This window comes from Triticum aestivum, chromosome 7A, assembly GCF_018294505.1.
Source record: "Triticum aestivum cultivar Chinese Spring chromosome 7A, IWGSC CS RefSeq v2.1, whole genome shotgun sequence".
NCBI lineage: Eukaryota > Viridiplantae > Streptophyta > Magnoliopsida > Poales > Poaceae > Triticum > Triticum aestivum.
Genome location: NC_057812.1, coordinates 741305677 through 741328086, shown reverse-complemented (window position 1 = coordinate 741328086; position 22410 = coordinate 741305677). Strand labels below are relative to the sequence as shown.

The window sequence follows — 22410 nt, the reverse complement described above, 5'->3', positions numbered from 1 at the left end:
ACCCCTCCGCTGAGGACTCCACCAAAACTACAACCTGTAAGCTCGAAAACCCCCCTTACATTGTCCCTTCCTCGACCTAGTAGTAGTATCTTGATCGAAAAGTGTGAGCTTACTCAATTTGGTTGCTCTGCTGCCTCCATATGCCAATGGCTTTTGCAGCTCCGAGCTAAAAATGGGGGGCTCAACCGCTCATAGCCGACCTGTCTCTCTGTGCACTTCTATGCCCATCTCTGACTGACTGCAATCCATTGTAAGTGAACCTTTCCTCTTTTTTTGCGGGGAAAAGTTGTATCGCTATTTAATCAAATTGGCAGATATATATCTCGACCCGCTTGCTAAATTCAATCCATTCTCAGTTCGTATATCTGTATGTCCAAACAGCTCCTAAAGAGATCGCAAGAATTTCTCCGAAAAATATTTGATGTATAATGTGACGTAAATACTTTAGACAGGAACTAATTCTCTGCTATCCAACGTACATTATTTTCTTGGTTAATTAGCCTAGCTAGCTAGCTAGATCCACAACATGCCTGTCCCTGATTGCACCTAATTTTCAGAAACAAGGGATGTGCAAGCAGTGCATATCAAGATCGAGAGAGCTAGCTAGCTAGCACTGATTCAATAGTACGTGTATCCATGGCAAAAGCTTCAAGGCACAGTACCATTATATAACTACTATTCAGCAACGGGGAAATTCCATGCGTTGATTCTCTCGAGCTTTGCCCTGCAATTGTTCCTCTCTTTCTCCCGCGGCCTTTGGCGCCGCCACAACCATATGAGGCTTATGACCATGATACGGTTGTCTTACCTATCAGCTGATTTCATCGCAGCATATCCACTAAGACACCTTTCAGGTAATTTGCTTATACCACTTCCACCATACACGACAATGATTATCATTACAAATCATTCACAAAGTTCCTTTGTAGCTCAGGCTCTTATCGACACCTTTCATTCTTATTCACCTTGGGGGACAGGACACCGTGACTGCTTTTTCATTGGAGGACAGTGAGCTGCGGTTGAGGCAGCTGCTGAGCCTGCTGTTTGTCGTCGTGTCCACCGACACTGACAATTAAAAACAGTTGAGATGGAGTCATATATATGAATATATCCTCTGATGGAATTGCTGACCACCCCCAAGCATTCAGGCATTGAACCCGGCCGGCCGGACACCAGCGATTAGGAATGAGAATGAAGCACAGACAGCTGATTATCCACCCCTGTAGGTGTAGGCTCTGTATCGCGGTGAGGTCTCGCCGGGGAAGCGTTTGTGCACCGGCGTAGGTACACATGGGTACGCCCCTGACCGGGCTGCTTAGTTCCGCTAATACCGAGGAACATTGCAGTTGCACTGGTAGAGAGAGACGATGTTTGAGGGCAGACTTCTGCCGAAGCCTACATCTCTAGGAGCCCTCGTGTTGGTTACTCCACCGTGTTGTCTTGATAAAAATAATACACTCGGTGAGTTGTCACTCCAGCCGCTTGAGCCGGTCTGATCACCAGACCCGTGCCGCTTGTCTGAACCTACTTCGTATGTGTTCGACCAAAACACCCTAACCCTCCAATAAAACTAAGTTCAACTGTAAGCTTATACACGTATTACACACAAACTCAACAACAGCATATCATGAGCTGTGCTAAAAGGTTTTTCAATTCGTCGTACAAAGGAACATCATATGGAGAGAAGCACACTGATCATATAATAAAACAAACAAGGACTTGCTTGTAATAAGTTGCTTCTAAAAATGATAAATCCATTTGCCAGTGTGGCTATCCTTTTATTTCCAGTTGCAAACTATATATTTTGATTTCAACTGTAATTATGCGGTGCTTAATAAGTTTGCATACCAGAAGCATGAAGACTTCGTAGATGGCATACCTTTTCTAGTTGCAGAACTATCTTGATTTCAATTTTAATGATGCGCACGGTATTTAATAGTTTTGCAGATCAGAATCATCAAGTCTTTGTATAACCAGATACCTCATTGATAGTAAGTATACACAAAGTCAACTTAATATAATTCCTTCATTGACATTAACATAGATTGACTTTTTGATATACTTATATGCGGGCTTTCATGGGTTCAGATTGAATCCCTAGCTAGTAGGGATGTCCTCCGCGGAGCACTGTACTCAGATTCAGGACATTGTAGTTGCCATCGAGGTCGGCTCAAATCCAACACGTTCAGGTTTGTACTATTCTATATCAATTTTTAACATGTCCAAAAGTTGCTTCCTGCAAAAAAAAGTGTTTTTTTTCATGGGAAAAAAAGTTGTTAGTTGCTGTTGTAGGCTTAAAAGTAGAGGTGGGACATGCGCAGGGTTTTGTCGGGCTGGCCTTTGGCACAGCCCAAGAACAGACATTACATTAACCAAAACGGGCTGGTACATATCATGAATACTGAACTAAAAAATATCATGATTCCAGTTTGCACTGCCAATTCGGATAATGAATATTTGTGCAACCAAAAAAATCAGGAAAAAAGGAGGAGGCGGTGGATCCAGCAGGGCATTCAAGAAAAAAAAGAATTTTATTGAAAATATCAATCAGCAAGGGCTTGGATAGAACTTAAAGTTGATCTGGACTGTGGCAATGGGACAGGAGCACAAATGTGGGGCCACCATGGCTATATCAGAGTGCATCGGTGGTCGAGGAGGACGCCGCGCCGGCAACTCCTTTAGGCATCTCCAACGCTGATCTTCATATTGCCTCCCCCATGCCCCCATGCGGGTACGAATATGGAAGGTGGACATCCAATGCTGATGGCATAAATTTCAACCCGGGTTTAAGCAAATTGGACAAAATTCTTTCAAACACGGTGGTTTTCATATAAATCGGAGCACATTCCTAATAATTCTTACATTTTTCATATAAACGAGACAAAATTCATTATATTTCGTATAATTTTTAACTAAACCCTAATCTAAACGATCGCTGGCGCCCGTTTCTTATGTCTGGCCATGAGCCTCAAGAACTGAAGCTTTCGTTGTTGCCTTCACCTTCTTCAGCTTTGCCTCGGCCCTCTCGCACTCTGCCTCCGCCATTGGAGCTTGAGCAGCTAATCAGCCGACGATTTTGAGCCTGCCAAGCTTGGCTTCGGCGGGAGGGGTAGAGCAGTGGCCTTCTTAGGACCCGAGCAACGGCGACCTTCTATGCACTACTCTTCCTCCCTACAGGTGGTGCTAGCTGATGTGCCGGCTTTGTGGTCATGGCGACAGAGAGGGATCGTGGACGGGCCGACGTGGTTGTCGCTCTTGCCGAACACCTCGTCCGCCGCCTGGTGGAACTCCTTGTAGGCGGCTTCTAACTCCGCTTGACGCTGGATGTACCGCGAGCGGTCGCGGCGGATTTCACAGGCGGAGCGATAGGACTCGAGCATCGCATCTTGCTCCCCCAAGTCCATGTCCGGCGTGATGGCCCTCTGGGCGGCAAGTTGCTGCTGTAGACGACGGTGCTCATTGAGGAGGAGGTTGTAGGCTTGGTCGGCATGCGCCTGCCGGAACTTGGCCTCCCGCTCCTACCACATCATGTCCGTGTAGTGACAATGTGCCTCACACATGGTGATCCGGTTTGTACTGGCGAGGAATGTGACACCGGCTTGTCCTCCATTCGGGCATCATCGGCTTTTGTCTTCCAGCCAGCAGCAATGGAAGCCATCTCCTTCTTCTGCTCAGATAAGAGGTTGTCCCATAGGGCTTTGGAGCACAAAGAGGCCATGGCGGGTGTGATGGAGAGAAGAGAAAGGAACTTGAGGAGGATGGCCGTGGCTATGGTCGGGCCTAGAGTTTTAAAGCGGGATGATGGCAATGGGTCACCGCGGTGTGGTTAATGGTGGGCCACAGACGGACATACAAGTGGTACCGGAGTAGGTTCCTCGGCAGCCTCATAACATTAATGTAGGGGTGGCGGGCGGATGGTGGTGTCGTTTGAACGGTGAGCATTCGACTGCACCAGGAAGCAGTGCTGGCGGCGCTCTCTCGGCCGTTGCGCAACTTCAATGCCGACAACAGTGAGAGGTCGCGTCCGCTCTAACCAGCCATTGCGGGCGGGAAGTGTTGGCATCGTAGTAGACAAAAATCGGCCTATGATCACCCAGCACCAATATGAAGATGTGACAAACCGTTTGGATCAGATCGTTCGACTTCATGTTGCAGCGGAAGAACATGAGTCGGTGTAGATCATATTTAGATTCCCTCGAACTGTAGATGAACGATCCCGTGAAACCCCCATGAACAGTCCCTCTAACGGAACACTGAAGGAACGGCCTCTCCACAGGTTGCAACCGTACGGTCTTCATGATCCGGCGGTGTTGCCCCATCCAGAGCTAATCATCGCCGTAGAACTAAAGGAGGAGATTAGAACCACACCAGGCATCTTAATTATGAGGAATTAGATGAAGCTCTAATTGGAACAACAAAGCGCGGAATCCGAAAGAAATTTCATCATTCACCTAGTTAGGTAACAATTATACAAAATATAAAAAAAATCCCTAAATCGGAAAGGTGCTTTGTAATCGCAGTTCAAAAGATACATAGCAAGATTTAGATAATTTAATGTGTCTGCTCACGTCTTTAAATACCGAAAAAACATCATCTGTCAAGTATCAGACAATCAAGTAACAATAGAGAAGATATACATCAGTCAAGTAACAGACAATAGAAGATTTATAATCTTTTGCAGAGGAAATACACATGATCTCAATGTACGTAAGCTCATGAAACAGAGCAAGACGCCGTCCTTTCTGAGCATGAATCCTTGGTTGTCACCAGTTAGCATCTCGCCGTTCCCACCAGAAGCACATGCCTCATCCCATATGTAAGACAACAGAATTAGGGGAATCGGCTCAACCCTCTAGGGGTGGCCTATCTCATATATATATAATGAAGAGGTACAAGTTACATCATACGTATGTGTACGTATACAACTACAGAGACTATACAGTCTAACACCCTTCCTCAATCTTAGCCACTTCCTAAAGAATCTAGAAGAGTAAGATTGCACCTACAAGTCTCGAACTGTGGAAGAGGTAAAGGCTTGGTGAAGATGTCTGCAAGTTGATCCTTGGAAGAGATGAACTTGATCTGTAGTTGCTTCTGAGATACCCGTTCCCGTACAAAATGATAGTCCACTTCAATGTGTTTCGTTCGGGCATGGAATACCGGATTAGCAGATAGTTATGTAGCACCGATGTTATCACACCAAAGAATAGGAGACTTTGATTGAGATATTCCCAACTCCTGAAGAAAAGACTGTATCCAGATAACTTCTGCAGTTGCATTAGCCACAGCCTTATACTCAGCTTCAGTACTGCTACGTGAAACAGTAGCCTGTTTCTGAGCACTCCAGGCGACCAAGGTAGAACCAAAGAACACAGCATAGCCCCCCGTGGATCGCCTGTCATCCGGACTGCCAGCCCAATCCGCATCAGAATACGCCGAGATGACCCCAGAGGGTTTCGGTCGAATGTGCAAACCATAGGACAACGTGAAACGAATGTAGCGCAAGATGCGCTTCACCGCAGACCAATGAGTGTCACGAGGTGCCTGAAGATACTGACATACTCTGTTGACAGCAAAAGAGATATCAGGACGTGTGATCGTCAGGTACTGCAACCCACCAACAATACTCCTGTACTGTGTCGCATCAGTAGAAGGCAGGAGGTCACCATCGACAGCAGTAATCCTGTCAGTAGTAGACATAGGAGTAGTAGTCGGTTTGCACTTAAGCATCCCAGCCCGCTGCAACAGATCCAAAGAGTACTTCTTTTGTGTCATAACAAGACCACTGGAAACAGAAGCAACCTCGACACCAAGGAAGTAGTGAAGCTGCCCAAGATCTTTGACCGCAAAATCAGCACCAAGAGACCGAACAAGAGCAGCAGCAGCCGACTGAGAGGAACTGACAAGGATAATATCATCCACATAAACAAGCAGATACATGGTGACTTCAGCCTCTGGAGAAGAAATAACGAGGAGTCAGCAGCTGATGATGCAAATCCATGAGCACGAAGGGCCGTCGCAAGACGAGCATGCCAAGCACGAGGAGCTTGCTTCAGACCATAGAGTGCTTTAGTGAGCCGACACAGATAATCAGGATGATCAGGATCAGAAAACCCTGGAGGCTGCCGCATATATACCTCCTCTTCCAGAACACCATGGAGAAAAGCATTCTGCACATCCAACTGACGAAGAGACCAACCCCGAGTAACTGCAAGAGAAAGAAGAAGCCTGATAGTAGTAGGTTTAACCACTGGACTGAAGGTGTCTTCATAATCAAGACCATAACGCTGCCGAAAACCTCTAGCAACCAGCCGTGCCTTGTAGCGCTCAATAGAACCATCTGAATGCTTCTTCACTTTGAAAACCCATTTGGAATCAATGACATTCACACGGGGTGGTGGCGGAACAAGAGTCCATGTCTTGTTGCGGAGAAGAGCATGATACTCCTGCTCCATAGCCTCTCGCCAATGAGGTATACTCAGAGCAGCCTGATACCTACGAGGCTCAGAGGAAGGATCCGCATGAGCAGCAGCCATACAGGCAACCAACCAAGCAACAGTCCCATCATGTCGCTGTTTGGGCTGGAAAACACCACTGCGACTCCGTGTATGTGGTCGTTGAGGGACCACAGTAGGCACAGGAGCCGAAGAGGACTATGGTGATGAAGGCGGCGAGGGCGAGGACGGCTCGGCTGGCGACGGAGAGGCCTCAGAGAGGACCGGTGAGAGCACACCGGAAGCCGGTGAGCTCGGCCCAGGCGAAACCGGCGAGGAAGGCCGAGGAGGCGACGAGACCGGCGTGGCCGAGCGAAGCGGCGAGGCCGGCTCAGGAGCCAGGGGCGGCGAGGCCGGCTCAGGAGCCAGCGGCATCGTGGCCAGCGGAGCCAGGCGCATAGACGAGCCGGAGCCATGCAGCGCCGGGCTGCATGGCGAGGGAACCAGCCCGGGCAATGCCGGCCCAGACTCCACTGGCAAGGGAGTCATGGCGGGCCGAAGCAGCGAGACCGGCCCAGAGGCCAGGGGCGTAGAAGCATGCGTCGCTGGGGTATCGACCGGATGTGCATGGGCACGGGAGCCGAGGCCATGCAAAGGCTCATCATGATCGTCGTGAGCCGCTGGTGATGCCGACGAAGAAGGCGACGGCGCCTCTAAAATTTCCAAACGAGCCCCACGTCCAGTGCCTGCACCATGGTTAGGCAAAAATATAGGAGAGTATGCAACATCATCAAATTGTTCAGCTGCAACAGAGGATGAATGCAAAGAGGGTGGTTCAACAGTGGACACATGAAGCTTGGCAAAGGGAAAAACATGATCATCAAACACGACATCCCGAGATATATAGACACGATTGATGGGAACATGAAGACATTTGTATCCTTTATGAAGAGAGCTATAGCCCAGAAAGACACACTTTTTGGAGCGAAACTCAAGCTTGCGCTTCTTATACGGGCAGAGATGTGGCCAGCAAGCGCACCCAAAGACCTTAAAAAAGGTATAATCAGGTTGTTCATTAAGGAGAACCTCAATGGGAGTCTTCATATTCAAAACACGAGTGGGAGTACGGTTTATGAGAAAACATGCAGTGGTGAAAGCATCACTCCAGAACTGAAACGGAACCGATGCATGGGCCAAAAGAGTAAGACCAGTTTCAACGATGTGACGATGCTTACGTTCGACCGAACCATTCTGTTGATGTGTATGTGGACATGCTAAACGGTGAGCTATCCCAAGCGACTGAAATAAGGAGTTGAGGTTGCGATATTCACCCCCCCAATCGGACTGAACATGAACAATTTTGTGCTTGAGAAGACGTTCAACATGTTTTTGAAACTGAACAACAATGTCAAACACATCAGATTTGCGTTTAATAAGATAAAGCCAGGTAAAGCGACTATAAGCATCAACGAAACTGATATAATAATTGTGACCACTGACAGAAGTCTGAGCAGGACCCCACACATCTGAAAACACAAGTTCTAAAGGATGTTTCACCTCACGACTAGACTCCGAAAAAGGAAGTTGATGACTCTTCCCCTGCTAACAAGCATCACACACTGCTACATCTTTATTACTAGACACACTAGGAAGCTCATGACGACGCAAAACATGACGAACGATAGGTGTGGCTGGGTGACCAAGACGAGCATGCCACTGTGACGAAGATACCCGAACTCCACTGAACACGCGAGCGACTGTAGGATGCTCCAGACGATAGAGTCCCTGGCACAACCGCCCGCTATAAGAAGAATGTCCCTCGTGCCCCGATCCTTAATAAAAAGATCAAAAGGATGAAATTCACAAAGCACATTATTATCACGTGTAAGTTTAGGAACAGAAAGAAGATTACGTGTCACAGAGGGAACTCTAAGCACATTACGAAGTTGAAGACTCCTATTTGCATGCCTAGTGAGAAGAGATGCTTGACCAATATGAGATATATGCATACCTGCTCCATTTGCAGTGTGGATTTTGTCGGAGCCGTGGTAGGGTTCGCGAGTATGGAGCTTGCCCATCTCACTCGTCAGATGCTCCGTGGCCCCAGAGTCCATGTACCAGTGGGGATCAACAGAGTAGGACTGAGTGTGCCCTTGCTGTTTGGTGGACACTAGGCGATCCGCCATGGCCACCTGACGCGCAAAGTTGCGCGTGTCCTTGCCATCATTGCCAAGACCCAGAAAGCTCTTCTGAAAGCGTTTGTGGCACTTAAAGGACCAGTGCCCCTCAATGCCACATAGCTGGCATACACGCTTACCACCAGCCCCCGGTAATGTCGCGGTAGCAGGGAGGGCCGAGGCAGGCGGCGATGGCAGCCCCGAAGGTGTCCTGGATGATGAAGAAGGGCGGCCACCCTTGGTGGCGGCGTTGGCCGAGAGGGAGCCCCCACTGCCCCTGGAGCGGCGCGACTCGACCCGTTGTTCCGTGAGAAGGAGGCGGGAAAAGACCTCATGCGCCATCATGGGGTTCGAGTTGCCCCGCTTGTTCATGATCTCGACCAAGGCGTCGTACTCCTCATCGAGACCATTGACAATGAACGAGTTAAACTCGGAGTCGGTGAGGGGCTGTCCGATGGAGGCCAACGTGTCGGCAAGGCCCTTGACCTTGTTGTAGAACTCGGTGGCCGTGGAATCCAGCTTTTGACACTCACCAAGCTGGCGACGAAGCGCGGAGACACGAGCATGTGACTGCGCCGCAAACGAGCGCTCGAGGATGGTCCATGCCTCATGAGACGTCTTGGCGAAGAAAACAAGTCCGGCAACAGCCGGAGCGAGCGACCCCTGGATGGAGGAGAGGTTCGCCTGGTCCTGCCCTGTCCAAACACGGTGTGCCGGATTGTAGACCGGGCTGTGCACGCTATCCACCAGCGCAGGGGGACAGGGGAGAGAACCATCGACGTAGCCCAGGAGATAATGACTCCCGAGAAGCGGGAGAACCTGCGCGCGCCAGAAGATGTAGTTGTCTGCCGACAACTTGATGGTGATGAGGTTCCTGAAGTGAAACGACGGCGGCGGCAAAGAGCCCGCGGAGTAGACTGCCGGAGGCGGATACGCCGTAGAGGCAGAGGCCGCGGTTGCAGCCACCGTCGCAGCTGCGGGAACAGGCGATGAAGGAGCCGAGGCCGAGGCAGTGAAACCGGCCATCATGGCCGACGGAGGCGCCACCAGCGCGAGGGACGGGCCCCCACTGGCCGAGGCGATCGGCGTGAAGGACGGAGCGATCGGCGGCTGGCACCCACTGAGCGGAGCGTCGCGGAGAGAGGCGGGAGCTGCGTCGCTGAGGGAGGCGGACGAGGGAGCGCCCGCTGTAGCCCCAGCAGGATACGGCACGATCGAAAGCCCTGGCGACAAGGAGAAGAACGACCCGAAGCTCCTTGTCTCGATCGGGGCGGTGGAGGCCGCGGCGACGTCGAGGGGTCGGGACAGCAGAGCCGCGAGGGAGGCCGGCAAGAAGCTAGCCATGGTGGAGCCGGAGGCGGCGGAGCCCGACATGGCTGTGGCGGCGGCGGCGCGATCTGAAGGACAGCGGCGGCCCAGCGCAGATGACAGGAACCGCGGCGGCTAGGTTAGGGTTTTAGGCGGAAGCGTGTTTACCTAGTCTGATACCATGTAAGACAATAGAATTGGGGGAACCGGCTCAACCCTCTAGGGGTGGCCTATCTCATATATATAATGAAGGGGTACAAGTTACATCATACGTATGTGTACGTATACAACTACAGAGACTATACAGTCTAACACCATAAAACGGAACCATAGAGATAGCGAATCAACATAACTTATCATGTAGTACACAAAACAACTCGTTCGTTTCATTTACCCACGGCTGCAATCCAAATCCTGGACTTTCCACCAATGCTTCCTCAAAGTCCTCAACAGTTTGAAAATGGGACCCGATTAAAGGATGTGCATGAGCGCTTAGATGCCTAATTTATTTTGAAGGAGAAGCCCCCACAGCGCTTAAATGCACTATGCTATATACTCCGTCTGGCCGGGCATGAATGCGGCTCTGACGCTCTGGATCGGCGCACACCGTTGCGGACAGGAAGTGTTGGGAAATGTAGTAGAAAAAGAAAAATAATTTCGCCCTACCATCACCAAGGACCAATATAAAATGTGATAAAAGGTTTTGAACATATCATTCGACTCCGTGTTGCAGTGGAAGAAGATGAGTCGGTGTAGATGTAGATCGTATTTAGAGTCCCTCAAACTGTAGACGAACGATCCCGCAAAACACCCACAAAGACAGGTTGCAATCGTATGGTCTTCATGATCCGACAGTGTTGCGCCGTCTATAGCTAATCGCCGCCGGAGAATTAGAGAAAAGAGATTAGAACTGCACCGGACATTCTAATTATGAGGATTAGATGAATTAGATCTAGCTCTAATTGAAACCACTATAACTATGCCAGAGAACTAGAGGAGGCGAGGAGGGTGGCGCCGGTACGTCCTCCGTTCGGATATTGTCGGCTTCCGTCTGGCTGTCAGCAGACATGGCCACAATCTTTTCCTTCTACTCGAAGGAGAGGCTGTCCCGAAAGGTTTTAGAACGCGAGAACCATGCTGGGTGTCATACAGAAAGAAAGGGAACAAAGAAGCATGACTGCGACTATGGCTGGGCTAGAGTTTATATAGTAGGTGAATAGCAATGAGCCGCCCCGGTGTGGCTAATGATGAGCGGTAGACGGACAGACGAGTGGTGCCAGAGTATGTTCCTAGGAAGCCAAAGGGAGTGCCGGGGACCTGTGCCGCAGGTGCACCTGCTGGTGTCTCCCAACCATGGTGTGTCTGCCAGTGCCGCGTCGCACGAGCAAGGCTGGTCGACGAAGACGGCGTGGAGCCGCGACTCCCACCAGTCAAGCGCTAACGCCGACCTGTGAGCTGCATTTCATGCACCAGCTCGTTGTTCTCACCCACCTGGTAAACGGGCCCATCCATCCGAGAATACTAGCCACGTAAATGATCACTTCTTCCTGAATCGTGAGTGGATGCAACGGCTGCTGCATGTGCGTATACCTGAACATCGAACTTGATGAACACGACATGCAGTGAACACGCAGTCAGGGCGGAAGGAGAGCCGAGTACACGCAGTGGCAGGCGCTCCTCGCACAAGGTAACGCAGTGTGGGCTAGCGAGGACCATCAAATAAAGGGAGGTCAGGTCGTGGTGCAGCCTAATAGATACTACAAAGCTGTCCTCAACTTAAATTCAGAGTTGAACCATATTAAACGTTGGATCAGCTTAATACTACACCTTACATTTGGTAGTACGATGTACCTTATGATTTTTAGACTTAAAAATGTTTTGTCTCCTAAATAAAATTCTTATTAAAAATCTATTTCACCATTAAATCCATCTCGACGAAATCTTCAAAACTAGATCTCATGTTGAAATGTTTCAACGACTTTTTTGGGTCAAAATTTGCCATGGCAAATTTAAGTCATTGATCATGAATTTGAAAATAATTAACAACGGATTTGTTTTTAATTATAAACCATGTCAAAATTATTTCATGGATTATGGAAAATTTTAGTAATTCACCATGACAAGTTAAGTTTCTTAATTTTCTTTTTTATAATAAGTCAAAATCTACTTTAAATGTAGAAGAAAAGATAGTTGAAACATATCATGGCAACTTCAATGTAAACACGATGACAATTTATGTGCAATACAAATGGTAACTTTTAACCTAAAAAAAGTGGTCGAAACATATCGATATGAGATCTAGCTTCGAAGATCTCATCGCGACGGATTTAATGGTGAAAATGGATTTTGAAATGAATTTTTGCATTTAAGAGATAAGACATTTTGAAATCAGGAAATCTAAAAAGATTGCCACATGCATGCATGCAGTGATGTGGCAGAGACAGGTGGTGGGCCTTCCTTCCTACCACACGTGTGGCAGATATCAATGTCCTAAATTTGATAGTACGATGTACCTCCAAAATTCTCTTAATGGAGCGGCGACGGACAGGCGGGGGTGTCGTTTGAACGTGGAATAGTAGCCTCCACCGGGAAGCGACACGGGCGACACTCTCTCGGCCATCACACCACTTCAATGCTGGTAGCAGTGAGAGGTCGCACCCACTTTGGTTCGACATGAATGCGACACTAATGCTCTAGAGCGGTGATAACTTTTTCCGACGAGAAGCGCACGCGGACGAGAGATGGGTTAAGGTTAGACCACAACAGTCACAAGCGGACATGGCAACAGTCCGGATGCCCTAAAGCCCTCACATCATGATTCCAGCTTGCACCGCCAATTTGGATAATGAATATTTGTGCAACCAAAAAATCAGAAGAAAGGAAAAAATGAAGGAGGCGGTGGATCCAGGAGGGTATTCTAGAAAAAAGGGTATTTTATTAAAAAGATTGATCAGGAGGGGGATGGATAGAAGTTAAAGTTGATCTGGACTGTGGCAGTGGGACCGGAGCCCAAATCTGGGGGCACCTTGAATAGATCTGCGTGCATCGGTGCTGGAGGAGGACGACGGCAGCAACTCCATTAGGCACCTCCAACTCTACGAATACAAATTCCGGACGTCCAATGCTGATCGCATAAATTTCAAGCCGGGTTTAAACGAAGCGGACGAAATCTTTCAAACACGACGGTTTCCATATAAACTGGAGGACATTCATAACAATTAGTACATTTTTCATATCAATTCATTATATTTCAGACAATTTTTAACTAAACCCTAACATAATCTAAACGATCGCCGATGCCCAATCCTTATGTCCGGCCATGAGCCTCGAGAACTGAAGCTTCGATTTTTGTCTTCGCCTTCTTTAGTTTTGCCTCGGCGCTCTCCAGCTCTGCCTCAGCCACCGAAGCTTGAGCGGCTAATCGGCCGATGATTTTGAACCTATCAAGCTAGGCTTCGGCAGGAGGAGGAGAGAAGTGGCCTACTTGGGACCCGAGAAGTGGACTACTCTTCCTTGCTACCGGCAGCGCTAGCTGATGTGCCGGCTTTGTGGTCGTGGCGACCGAGCGCGATCGTGGATGGGCCGGCTTGGTCGCCGCTCTTGCTGAACACCTTGGGCCGCCTCATGGAACTCCTTGTAGGAGGGTTCTAACTTCGCTTGATGCTGGATGTACAGCCAGTGGTCGCGTTGGATTTAGCAGGAGGACCGATAGGACTCGAACAACGCATCCTACTCCATCACCTCCATGTCCGGCAGCAAGTTGTTGATTTATACGCCGGTGCGCATCAAGGAGGCGCACGTTGTAGGTTTGAACGGCCTGCGCTTGCCGGTACTTGGCCCCCTGCTCCTCCCGCATCATGTCCATGTACTGACCATGGGCCTTAAACATGGTGATCCAGTTTGCACCGGCGAGGAGGGTGGCAACAGCTTGTCTTCCATTCGGATATCATCGCTTCCGTCTGCCTGCCAGCAGCAATGGCTGCTATCTCCTTCTTCTGTTCGGACCAGAGGTTGTCCCATAGGGCTTTGGAGCGCGAGGAGACCATGAAAATGTGATGGAGAGAAGAGAAAGGGATCAGAGGAGGATGATTGCGGCTATGGTCGGGGCTGGAGTTTTCAAGCGGGCGGATGGCAATGGGTCGCCGCGTTGTGGTTACTGGTGGGCGACAGACGGACGAATCAGTGGTGCTACAGTAGATTCCTTGGCAGCCTCATAACATTAATGTAGAGGCAACAGACTGATGGTGGTGTCGTTTGAACATGGAGAATTCGCCTGCACTGGAAAGCGGCACGGGCGACACTCTCTCGTCCCTGAGGTGTCTCCTCTCCTCCTTCAGTTTATCCCAATCATCGACGTGCTTATCCCTCTCGTCCCTAAGCTGATTAGTCTCTTGAACGAGCCGAACTGTCTCCTTGCGTAGCTCCTTAATCGCCCTCTTTAGTACGTCATTTTCCCCTTGCACGCTCTTGATGACATACTCATAAGTGTTTAAGAATTCATTATGGGCCATGCCCACATCACACACCGACTGGTTGTTTCCTCCAGAATTGGCCATGACCTACAAACACAACGCGTATACGATCAAGATCATATGCAATTTTATATCACTGAATATTGACACCAATGCATGTAATGTAGATCAAATATTGCAATGTATAGAACTAATTAAAATAGATAGCATGTATAGAACTAATTAAACTAGATAGCAATGTAATGTATAGAACTATTGAATTGTGACTATATTTGCCACACCTAACTTGGAGCACTACTTTCGAGTGGAAATTTTCTTTGGACACTCAACTATTTTGCCACACTTAACTTGGAGCATTACTTTCGAGTGGAAATTTTCTTTGGTGAAAAAGTAGTACACAAAAGATTTTCCCCAAGATATTTATGGATTACAATAGCAACTCAAACACTTTGTTTCAGAATTTAGATGCTTCCAAAGATGATGACTTAAAAAATATATCTACCTTAATTTGATTAAAAGATTGCACTTCCACTAGTTTCTACAGCTAGTGTTATCCGAAGATTGAAAAATAGATCTACCTTAATTTGAGACAACTACAACACATTGTCTTGTCACTACCTAGCAGTGATGAACCCCAGCGATGCTAATAAAAAATTACAGTGGTAGTGACCTACAACAAAAGAGGGAGGGATGATATGCTCACCCGGGTTGGAGCCGAGGGTCACCTACAGTCTACTCCGTCGCCATCGCCTGCTGCCGTCGCCGAAACCATAGCAGATGTGAGTGGGAGGCTCAGATGCGAAACACACCTCTAATTAAAAAATATCCAAATGGACCAGAGGAGAGTGGAAGGCTCAGATGTGTACCTCAGGACCGAAGAACGACGGCAATCGCCGGAATCGGACGGAATCGAAGCACCGACGACGAGCGGTGACAGAGGGAGAGAAGGGGAATGGAACAGAGCAACAGGGAAGAGAGAGGGAGTGGGTCGAGGGGGCCGTTGCCCCTGTTGGTTTTGACCCCCACGACATTCTAATACTATTTGGGCTTGCCCAATAAAAAAATCACCACCTAACAAATGTCATCTCAAAACTATATATTTCAAGTCTTAAATTAAAAAGTAAATTTAAAGTGTCTCAAAGTACATGTTTTAAAAAATGTCATTATTTCCATTCAAAAAAATAGAAATTTAATAAAAGTAAACTAGAATATTATAAGTGTCAAACTACATATTTGATGTCCAAAACAACAATATACCATAAAAATAATAATATAAGAATGTTGGCATTGATAAAATAACAATACTGGCGTCGGAACCAATAGCACACCACAACTAAACATAATAGTACTGACGTTTCATGCTATTTCACGACAACCCTATATTACGCCTGATACAAATTATTGATCCCATATACTTCTGACGCTACCCTGTTTTCCAACGCCACCACTATGCCCCTAATAATGTCGAATCAAATAAGCCAAGGCCACCACTATTTGATAAAAAATAGTGCTGACGTTGGTTGTAAATGGCGCGCCAATTGGGTAGCACCTTTTCCATTAGTGCTACATCGCCGGGAGCCATTCTGCATGTCAATCCACCCATTGCACCAGACCCACTCGTACGTTGGATTCCCTGTGAGGAGCCGTTCTAACCAGCCCATCCGCATATTGTCCGAAGTGACTCACAAGGTTTAAAATTAAAATAATTGGGGTAATATCACCGAGAATAGTGGAACTTGCATCGTATGTTCAGTTTGATGCATATACAGTCATATTACGCGTATGTGGGCCTATCCATATGTATGGCCTCACCTGTTAGTGAGTGTGCCACATATTTTATACAAAACACCCGCATATTATTTTTATCCGCCGAAGAAAAACAAGACAGTACTGCACATATACATGAAAATAAAATAAAAACAGGCCAGCACTCAAACCTACGACCGGCTGTTTAACACCAGACGGTCTAGCCAATACACAACAGCAAACGGGATGTCTATTATGGATAAGGAAGTTATTTCTACAGAAAGAAAACACATGTGGAGCTTAAATGGGCTACAGATACTGAAGCCCATTTTACACGCGCTATTTTTCAGATATATTTGCAGAATTTAAGTAATGCAGTTTATTTTGCATGGTGTAAGTAAGTAATACAGTTATGTTCAAAATAATTGTGTGCTAAAAATATCATACATACACAAGATGATTAGTAAATAAAAACATTTAAATATAAACCTGTGTAGTATATATATAATATTTAATAAAATATGAGTAAGAATTTTTTAATATATTTGTAAACATAAGTATTAAAATTATCTTCAAATATTGGTGTTAAAAATACTATATATACAAATGATGATAATAAAAAAATATTTATATATAAACTTATCATTATATAAAAATATTTTATTAAAAACTTTGAAAATGTTTATTAAATAATTATTTGAATGAATTCAGCAACATATACGTTTTCATATTATATTTAAATTATACAAAATGATGAATACACATATTTACTAAATTTGAATATTTACTTGTGAATAATTTTTACTCATGAGTTATATTCAAAATATTTAGAATTTAATAATAATCCAAGATTTAATATTATATTAGCATTTTAGATTATACAAACACTTGAACTACACAAATTGTGTATATAATTATTGAAATATTTGTATAATAATAATATTTCATTGTGACTATGAAATCAAATATGTAATACACACATTTATATAACACATATGTTTGTATAATACTCAGGTTTCTAAAATATTTACTAAAAAAGTTATCTTTAAAAATGTTGGAAAAAATATGTATTATAACACACAGGTTTACAAATATCATGGAAAAAAGTAACCAATGCAAAATGGGCTGCAGTATACGCAGCCCATTTAAGCTGGACATGCTGTACCCCCACAAGAAAACAAACATATCTGCTCATTATCAATGTTACACATCTGTACCTGAACGGCGGAGTCGCTAGACCGTCCCTTTCTGTTGTTTTTAATTTTCACATTTGAAGCAATGGTTGAGGGTTTGAAACATAGCGGATCCTTTTCTGTTGTTTTTAATTTTCACATATATGTGGAGTACTGTGGTAGTATTTTTCTGTAAATAAAGAATATGTGAGGAGTTTTTGTGCAAAAATGCATCGATGCGGTTGACTTTGTCTGTGAAGAAAAACATGAGGGTGTTTTCTGTGAAACTACGTCGCGTCCAGCCCCATCACTCACTAACAGGTGGGCCCATACACATGGATACGCCCGCATACGCGTACTATGACCGTATTTGCACGCTTGAGTCAAGTTAGTTGAGCATGAAACCGTATTTTTTAAAGTTGAAACACCAAACTAAACATGTGAAGCAAGTTCTATGACTTCCAGTGGGTATTACCTCAAAATAATTTAAATGGTAAAACTAAAACAATTTTAACACTGTTTTTTGCACTGTTCCTTGATCAGAAGTCAATGTATCCAAAGATTTATTGGCGAACACGTTGGCGAGCGTGACATCCGCAGTTCCTACAAGATGTGACTACAGTAAGGCGAGGCCGACCATTTACAAGGTACCCAAAGAACTTAAAAGGGGTGATGAGGACGAAGGCTATGAGCCGGTCGCTGTTAGCATAGGCCCCTTTACAAAGAGCGTAAACAGCACGGCGCAGCTGGAGAACTACAAATGGTGCTGCGTGCGGCAACTTTTGAGCTCGCACCAAAACCACCCTGACAGTGACGTCCCCGAGGGGCTGCTAAAGAGTTGCCTGGAGAACATGAAGCGTCTGGAGCCAGATATTCGGGCGGCCTACTCTGAAGACGTTGAGGGCGACAGCGATGTCCTGGCAGTCAGCATGCTACTCGATGGCTGTTTCATCCTCCAGCGCTTGCTCAAGGCCACACGCGTCGGGGAAAAGGAAGCAACTTCAGTCGGCTCGGAGAACCGATCAATGAAAAGAGGATTTCCCTCAAGCTTCTTCGAGTCGTCCCTAGGGAGTACAAGCAGTAGGCAGGAGAACATTGCTCAAGACGACGACTGGACGCAGGTTTTTGGCAGGGTCAGGGTGTGGCAATTAGTGGCAACCGACCTACTGCTGCTCGAGAATCAGATCCCTTTCTTTGTGCTGATTAAGCTATTTGAGCTGCTCTGGAGTGGTGACGGTGAGCCCCAAGACACCCTCGTCAAGGGCAGCCTCCGGCTTTTCCGATCTCTATGTCCCCACATGCTGCAACGTTCAGCTGCTAATTCAGAAATTGATTACCGCGGCGTGCACGTGCACCACCTGCTGCACCTCTTCTACCTCTCCGTCATCCAAGACCAGGCACCTCCTAACAACTTCGATCAATCAGTTTCTCTTTTTGTGTTGGATTTGGATCTCCCGCAGTGGATGCCGTGTGCCAAGGAGTTGATGGAAGCTGGGGTAAAGTTCAGAAAGGGAAAGAAGGAGGACAGTTTCCTGGACATCAAGTTCAACAGCCACAAGGGCATCCTGAAGATACCACCCCTGAGGTTCTATGATTTCAGCGACAAGCTGTTCCGGAACCTGATCGCCTTCGAGCAGACCTATCCAGACACCTCGGGTGACATCACCACATATGCTATCTTCATGGACTGCCTCGTCAACACGCCAGAGGACATGCTCATCCTGCACCTGCGTCACATTATTGTCAACCAGATAAACGTCGAGCAGGACGCCAGCCGCTTCTTCAACACCAACTGCGCACAGGTTGTGCGCTCGTCGCGTTACAACGAGTACCTCAAAAATCTGATGAAGGATGTGAATGATTACAGGGGATCCAGGCTGAACAAGTGGCGCGCAACGCTTGCGCGCAAGTACTTCAGAAACCCTTGTGTGACCATGTCGGTGCTGGCTGGCGTGCTCTTGCTCAACATGACTATGCTGCAGACCTTCTTTACAGTCTATCCCTACTTCTACCCTCCAAAGTAACCTCTTAAGCAAGCAATAAGCAGCAGCTACTTGTACCATGTTTTTTTTTTCTGTTGAACCAAGCTACTTCTAATATGTCCATGGGGTCGGGACAACTACTTCTACTTTGAATAAAGAGATCCAACAGGGCACGCATATATGCGAATTTCATATCTTGTCACTTCAATTATGCATGTCGTCCCGGGTGTATCTGTCTTCATTGTTTTCGGTGGTGCTACTCTCTACTCTCCGGCCAGCGAGAATAGCATTTCTGCATTATAGTTATTACTATATTGCGTAACCGCTGCATCGCTGTCTCGTTATTACGTTCTCTTGTTATACACTGACTAATTGCCATTGCTGTGTTTCTCGATCCGCTACCCCACAGCATAGGACTCTGTAGGCTAGCTGCTCGTGCATGTTTTAAGAAATGCCTAATCAGAATCTATATATCTATCTATTATATTGTTAAGACGATAGAAAACGAATGGTGAAGATTTATCACTTTTGAGTTATGATATTTGAACGGACAAGATTTAACATGTACTCGAATATTTTTTAGTCATCCACGTAGTATTACCTGCCTAAGTAGATCGATAGATACAAGTCGCATGTGCTATGATGAGCTGTACACACCATACATCGGGGAGACAGGACCCCTACCTTTCATTCAACTGGTTAGTCGGTCGACACCGAGCCTCAATGCTGCAACAATCACTGTGCTTGTTGATCGGTGGAGGACAAAGACGCATAGTTTTTATCTTCAGATCGAGGAGATGACCGTGACGCTCCAGGACCGTGACACAAGTCCTCCATGGCTGTCAATATTGCACAATACAAGTACAGTAGCCAAGCTGAATTGGACTGGGAAGAGAATCCTTGAACGGATCGGACTGGATTGAAAACGTACCCTCGTCGGACCAGAATGCTCGGGAGCGTCCAGCACGGCCAGCGTGCATATTTTGTTTGTCGTGGCACCAGCGGCCGGTTCTATGTGTATGAGTTTGGTCTATGATCCTCGCGCGCGGCTGTGTTGATTGGGTATGTTACCTAGTATGTAATACGTCGTGACGACAAAGCAGCGTAGAGATCGTCTTGTGCCGTACGTTGGCCCAAGAGCTGCTGCGTCATCTTTCTATGGAATTTAATCCGTACGTCCCGAGGACTACTAGTTGCATTGGGCACGTATGGTTAGGCTCCAAGGAAGATGCATTTTTTGGATATGCATCTTTGTTTTTCCTACTTAAATTAACACGTTGGTGGCCTTTCCTTGTTTTCCTGTTTGTTTCCCTATAATAAGGCCGGCCAGTAGCCGCCATGGATATGCACTCGATCCTACACAGGAGGGCACATGGCGCCACGGACACGCCGACGTAACAGCATACGAGCACCAGCGCCGGAGACCGCGACTATGGTGGCTCGACATAAATATGGAAGATTTAAATTTTAAAAATGATTTTAAGTGATGTAGTTTTGCGATATGAAATTGGAAAACTGATGAAGCCAGCGGTTGATTTGATCCTATAATCTCGAAAAGTGAATTAATATTCTACACTATATTTAAAAACTATGTATCCAACTCCATGGAAATATGCATGCTACTGTAGTTTCTAATATTTCTGTGCAACCAAACAACGCTATATAATCAAGTCCATCAGCTCCTTCCACCCGAAGCAACGACAAAAAACCACCGAAGAATCTCTACTAATAAAGGGGAGTTTGTAGGCCATTTGGTTTCGTTTCATCTCCACCCCTCGTATGACCTCGCCACCCCACCCATTTCTCCAACCACCTGTAGCAACAACGCATAAAAATGTCGATGGAAAAAATCCCAGGAACAATCGTATGATATCGTACTCACATCTCCCGACTGTAATATCTAGCCGCCCCTGCTCGACCTAAATGTACACACTCTCCCGGCCCGATGCCTATTACATATGCCAACAGCAGGTGCTAGGCAGCCGCACCCCCCAGCCTCTCAGACTGGATGGTGCAGAGACGACCCCGGCCCATAAACTGTCCAAGAGGCAAGCCCGAGTAGTAGGAAGTTTACCTGAAGGAGAAGATTTCCAAGGGAACCTCTACAGACTCATACATCTTTGCCCGAATGGAAATGGCCACGGCCACAAGCCAGCAGTATTATCCATGCCGTGTCGGCCGCAGACAGGGAGAGATGGGAGGAATTTTATGAGAGAACCCTGGACTTTCCACGACCTATTAAAGGCATCTTTCATTGCCTCAGGAACAGACAGTTCATCTTCAGAGTTAGCTAGGCAGATGCACGCATCACCATTATTTTGTCCATCTCCATCCCTCCAGAGCGATTCAAATTTGTGGGCAGTTGACTCGTTTCCTTTCTTGATCAATATAAGATGCATGCAGCCTTCTTTCCTAAAGCATGATGTGCAACTGAAAAAAAAAACATAATGTGAAGTTTTTTCTTTACGGACAATTTTTTTTGTGAATAAAAAACGGATTGGTGTAGCTTTTCTTTTTCATGGATTGATTTGTAAAGCTAATTTGACTGGAAAACAAAGATACCACATACGTTAGGGATAGGGTCTGTGTCCTTGAACGTTCCGTACTCCGATCGACTCTCTCTATAGAAGGCCTACATTGACCGTCTGCCGGTTGCTGCATCAAACAAATCGAGGAGAGATCCGGTCGGCCATGGCGACGCGGATGCTGCGATCTGCCGTTGCTGGCCTTGCGCTCCGGCGATCGGCAAGCCTGATGTTTCCGGCTCGCATCACCTTGAGCCCTGCGTCGGCTGTATCCTTCAGCAGCAAAACCGCCGCCGGCCAGGTACGTACGTGCGACCCAAAATTGTAGAAGTGAATGAACTCGATCGTGTTAGCACCGGCCTGATGAAGGAGGTAGCGAGACTAAGATGTACGCGTGCCCCCCCGGCCCAAAAAATAGATGTAGGAGGCGTGCCCTAATTACCTTGTTACGCTCACTAGAAGTATCTTTACTGTAAGCCACCTGATGTAGCTGTAGAGGAAACAGAGCATACACATAACTCAAACATTATTTGGAGAAAGGTGCTATGCATGGTATGGTACCTTCATGTTAGAAACCTAGCAAACGAGCATCAA

The 22410-nt window shown here is 46.8% G+C and overlaps 1 protein-coding gene across 1 annotated transcript; it reads left to right on the top strand.

The window, feature by feature from the left end:
- The first annotated feature begins 1939 nt into the window (after positions 1–1939).
- On the top strand, positions 1940–19452 carry LOC123147316 (UPF0481 protein At3g47200-like). Its single transcript, XM_044566544.1, has 3 exons — positions 1940–1991; positions 2089–2189; positions 17853–19452. Exons 2-3 carry the CDS (start codon positions 2111–2113, stop codon positions 19331–19333), a joined length of 1560 nt encoding a protein of 519 aa, XP_044422479.1. The 5' UTR covers positions 1940–1991; positions 2089–2110; the 3' UTR covers positions 19334–19452.
- Positions 19453–22410: the final 2958 nt, after the last annotated feature.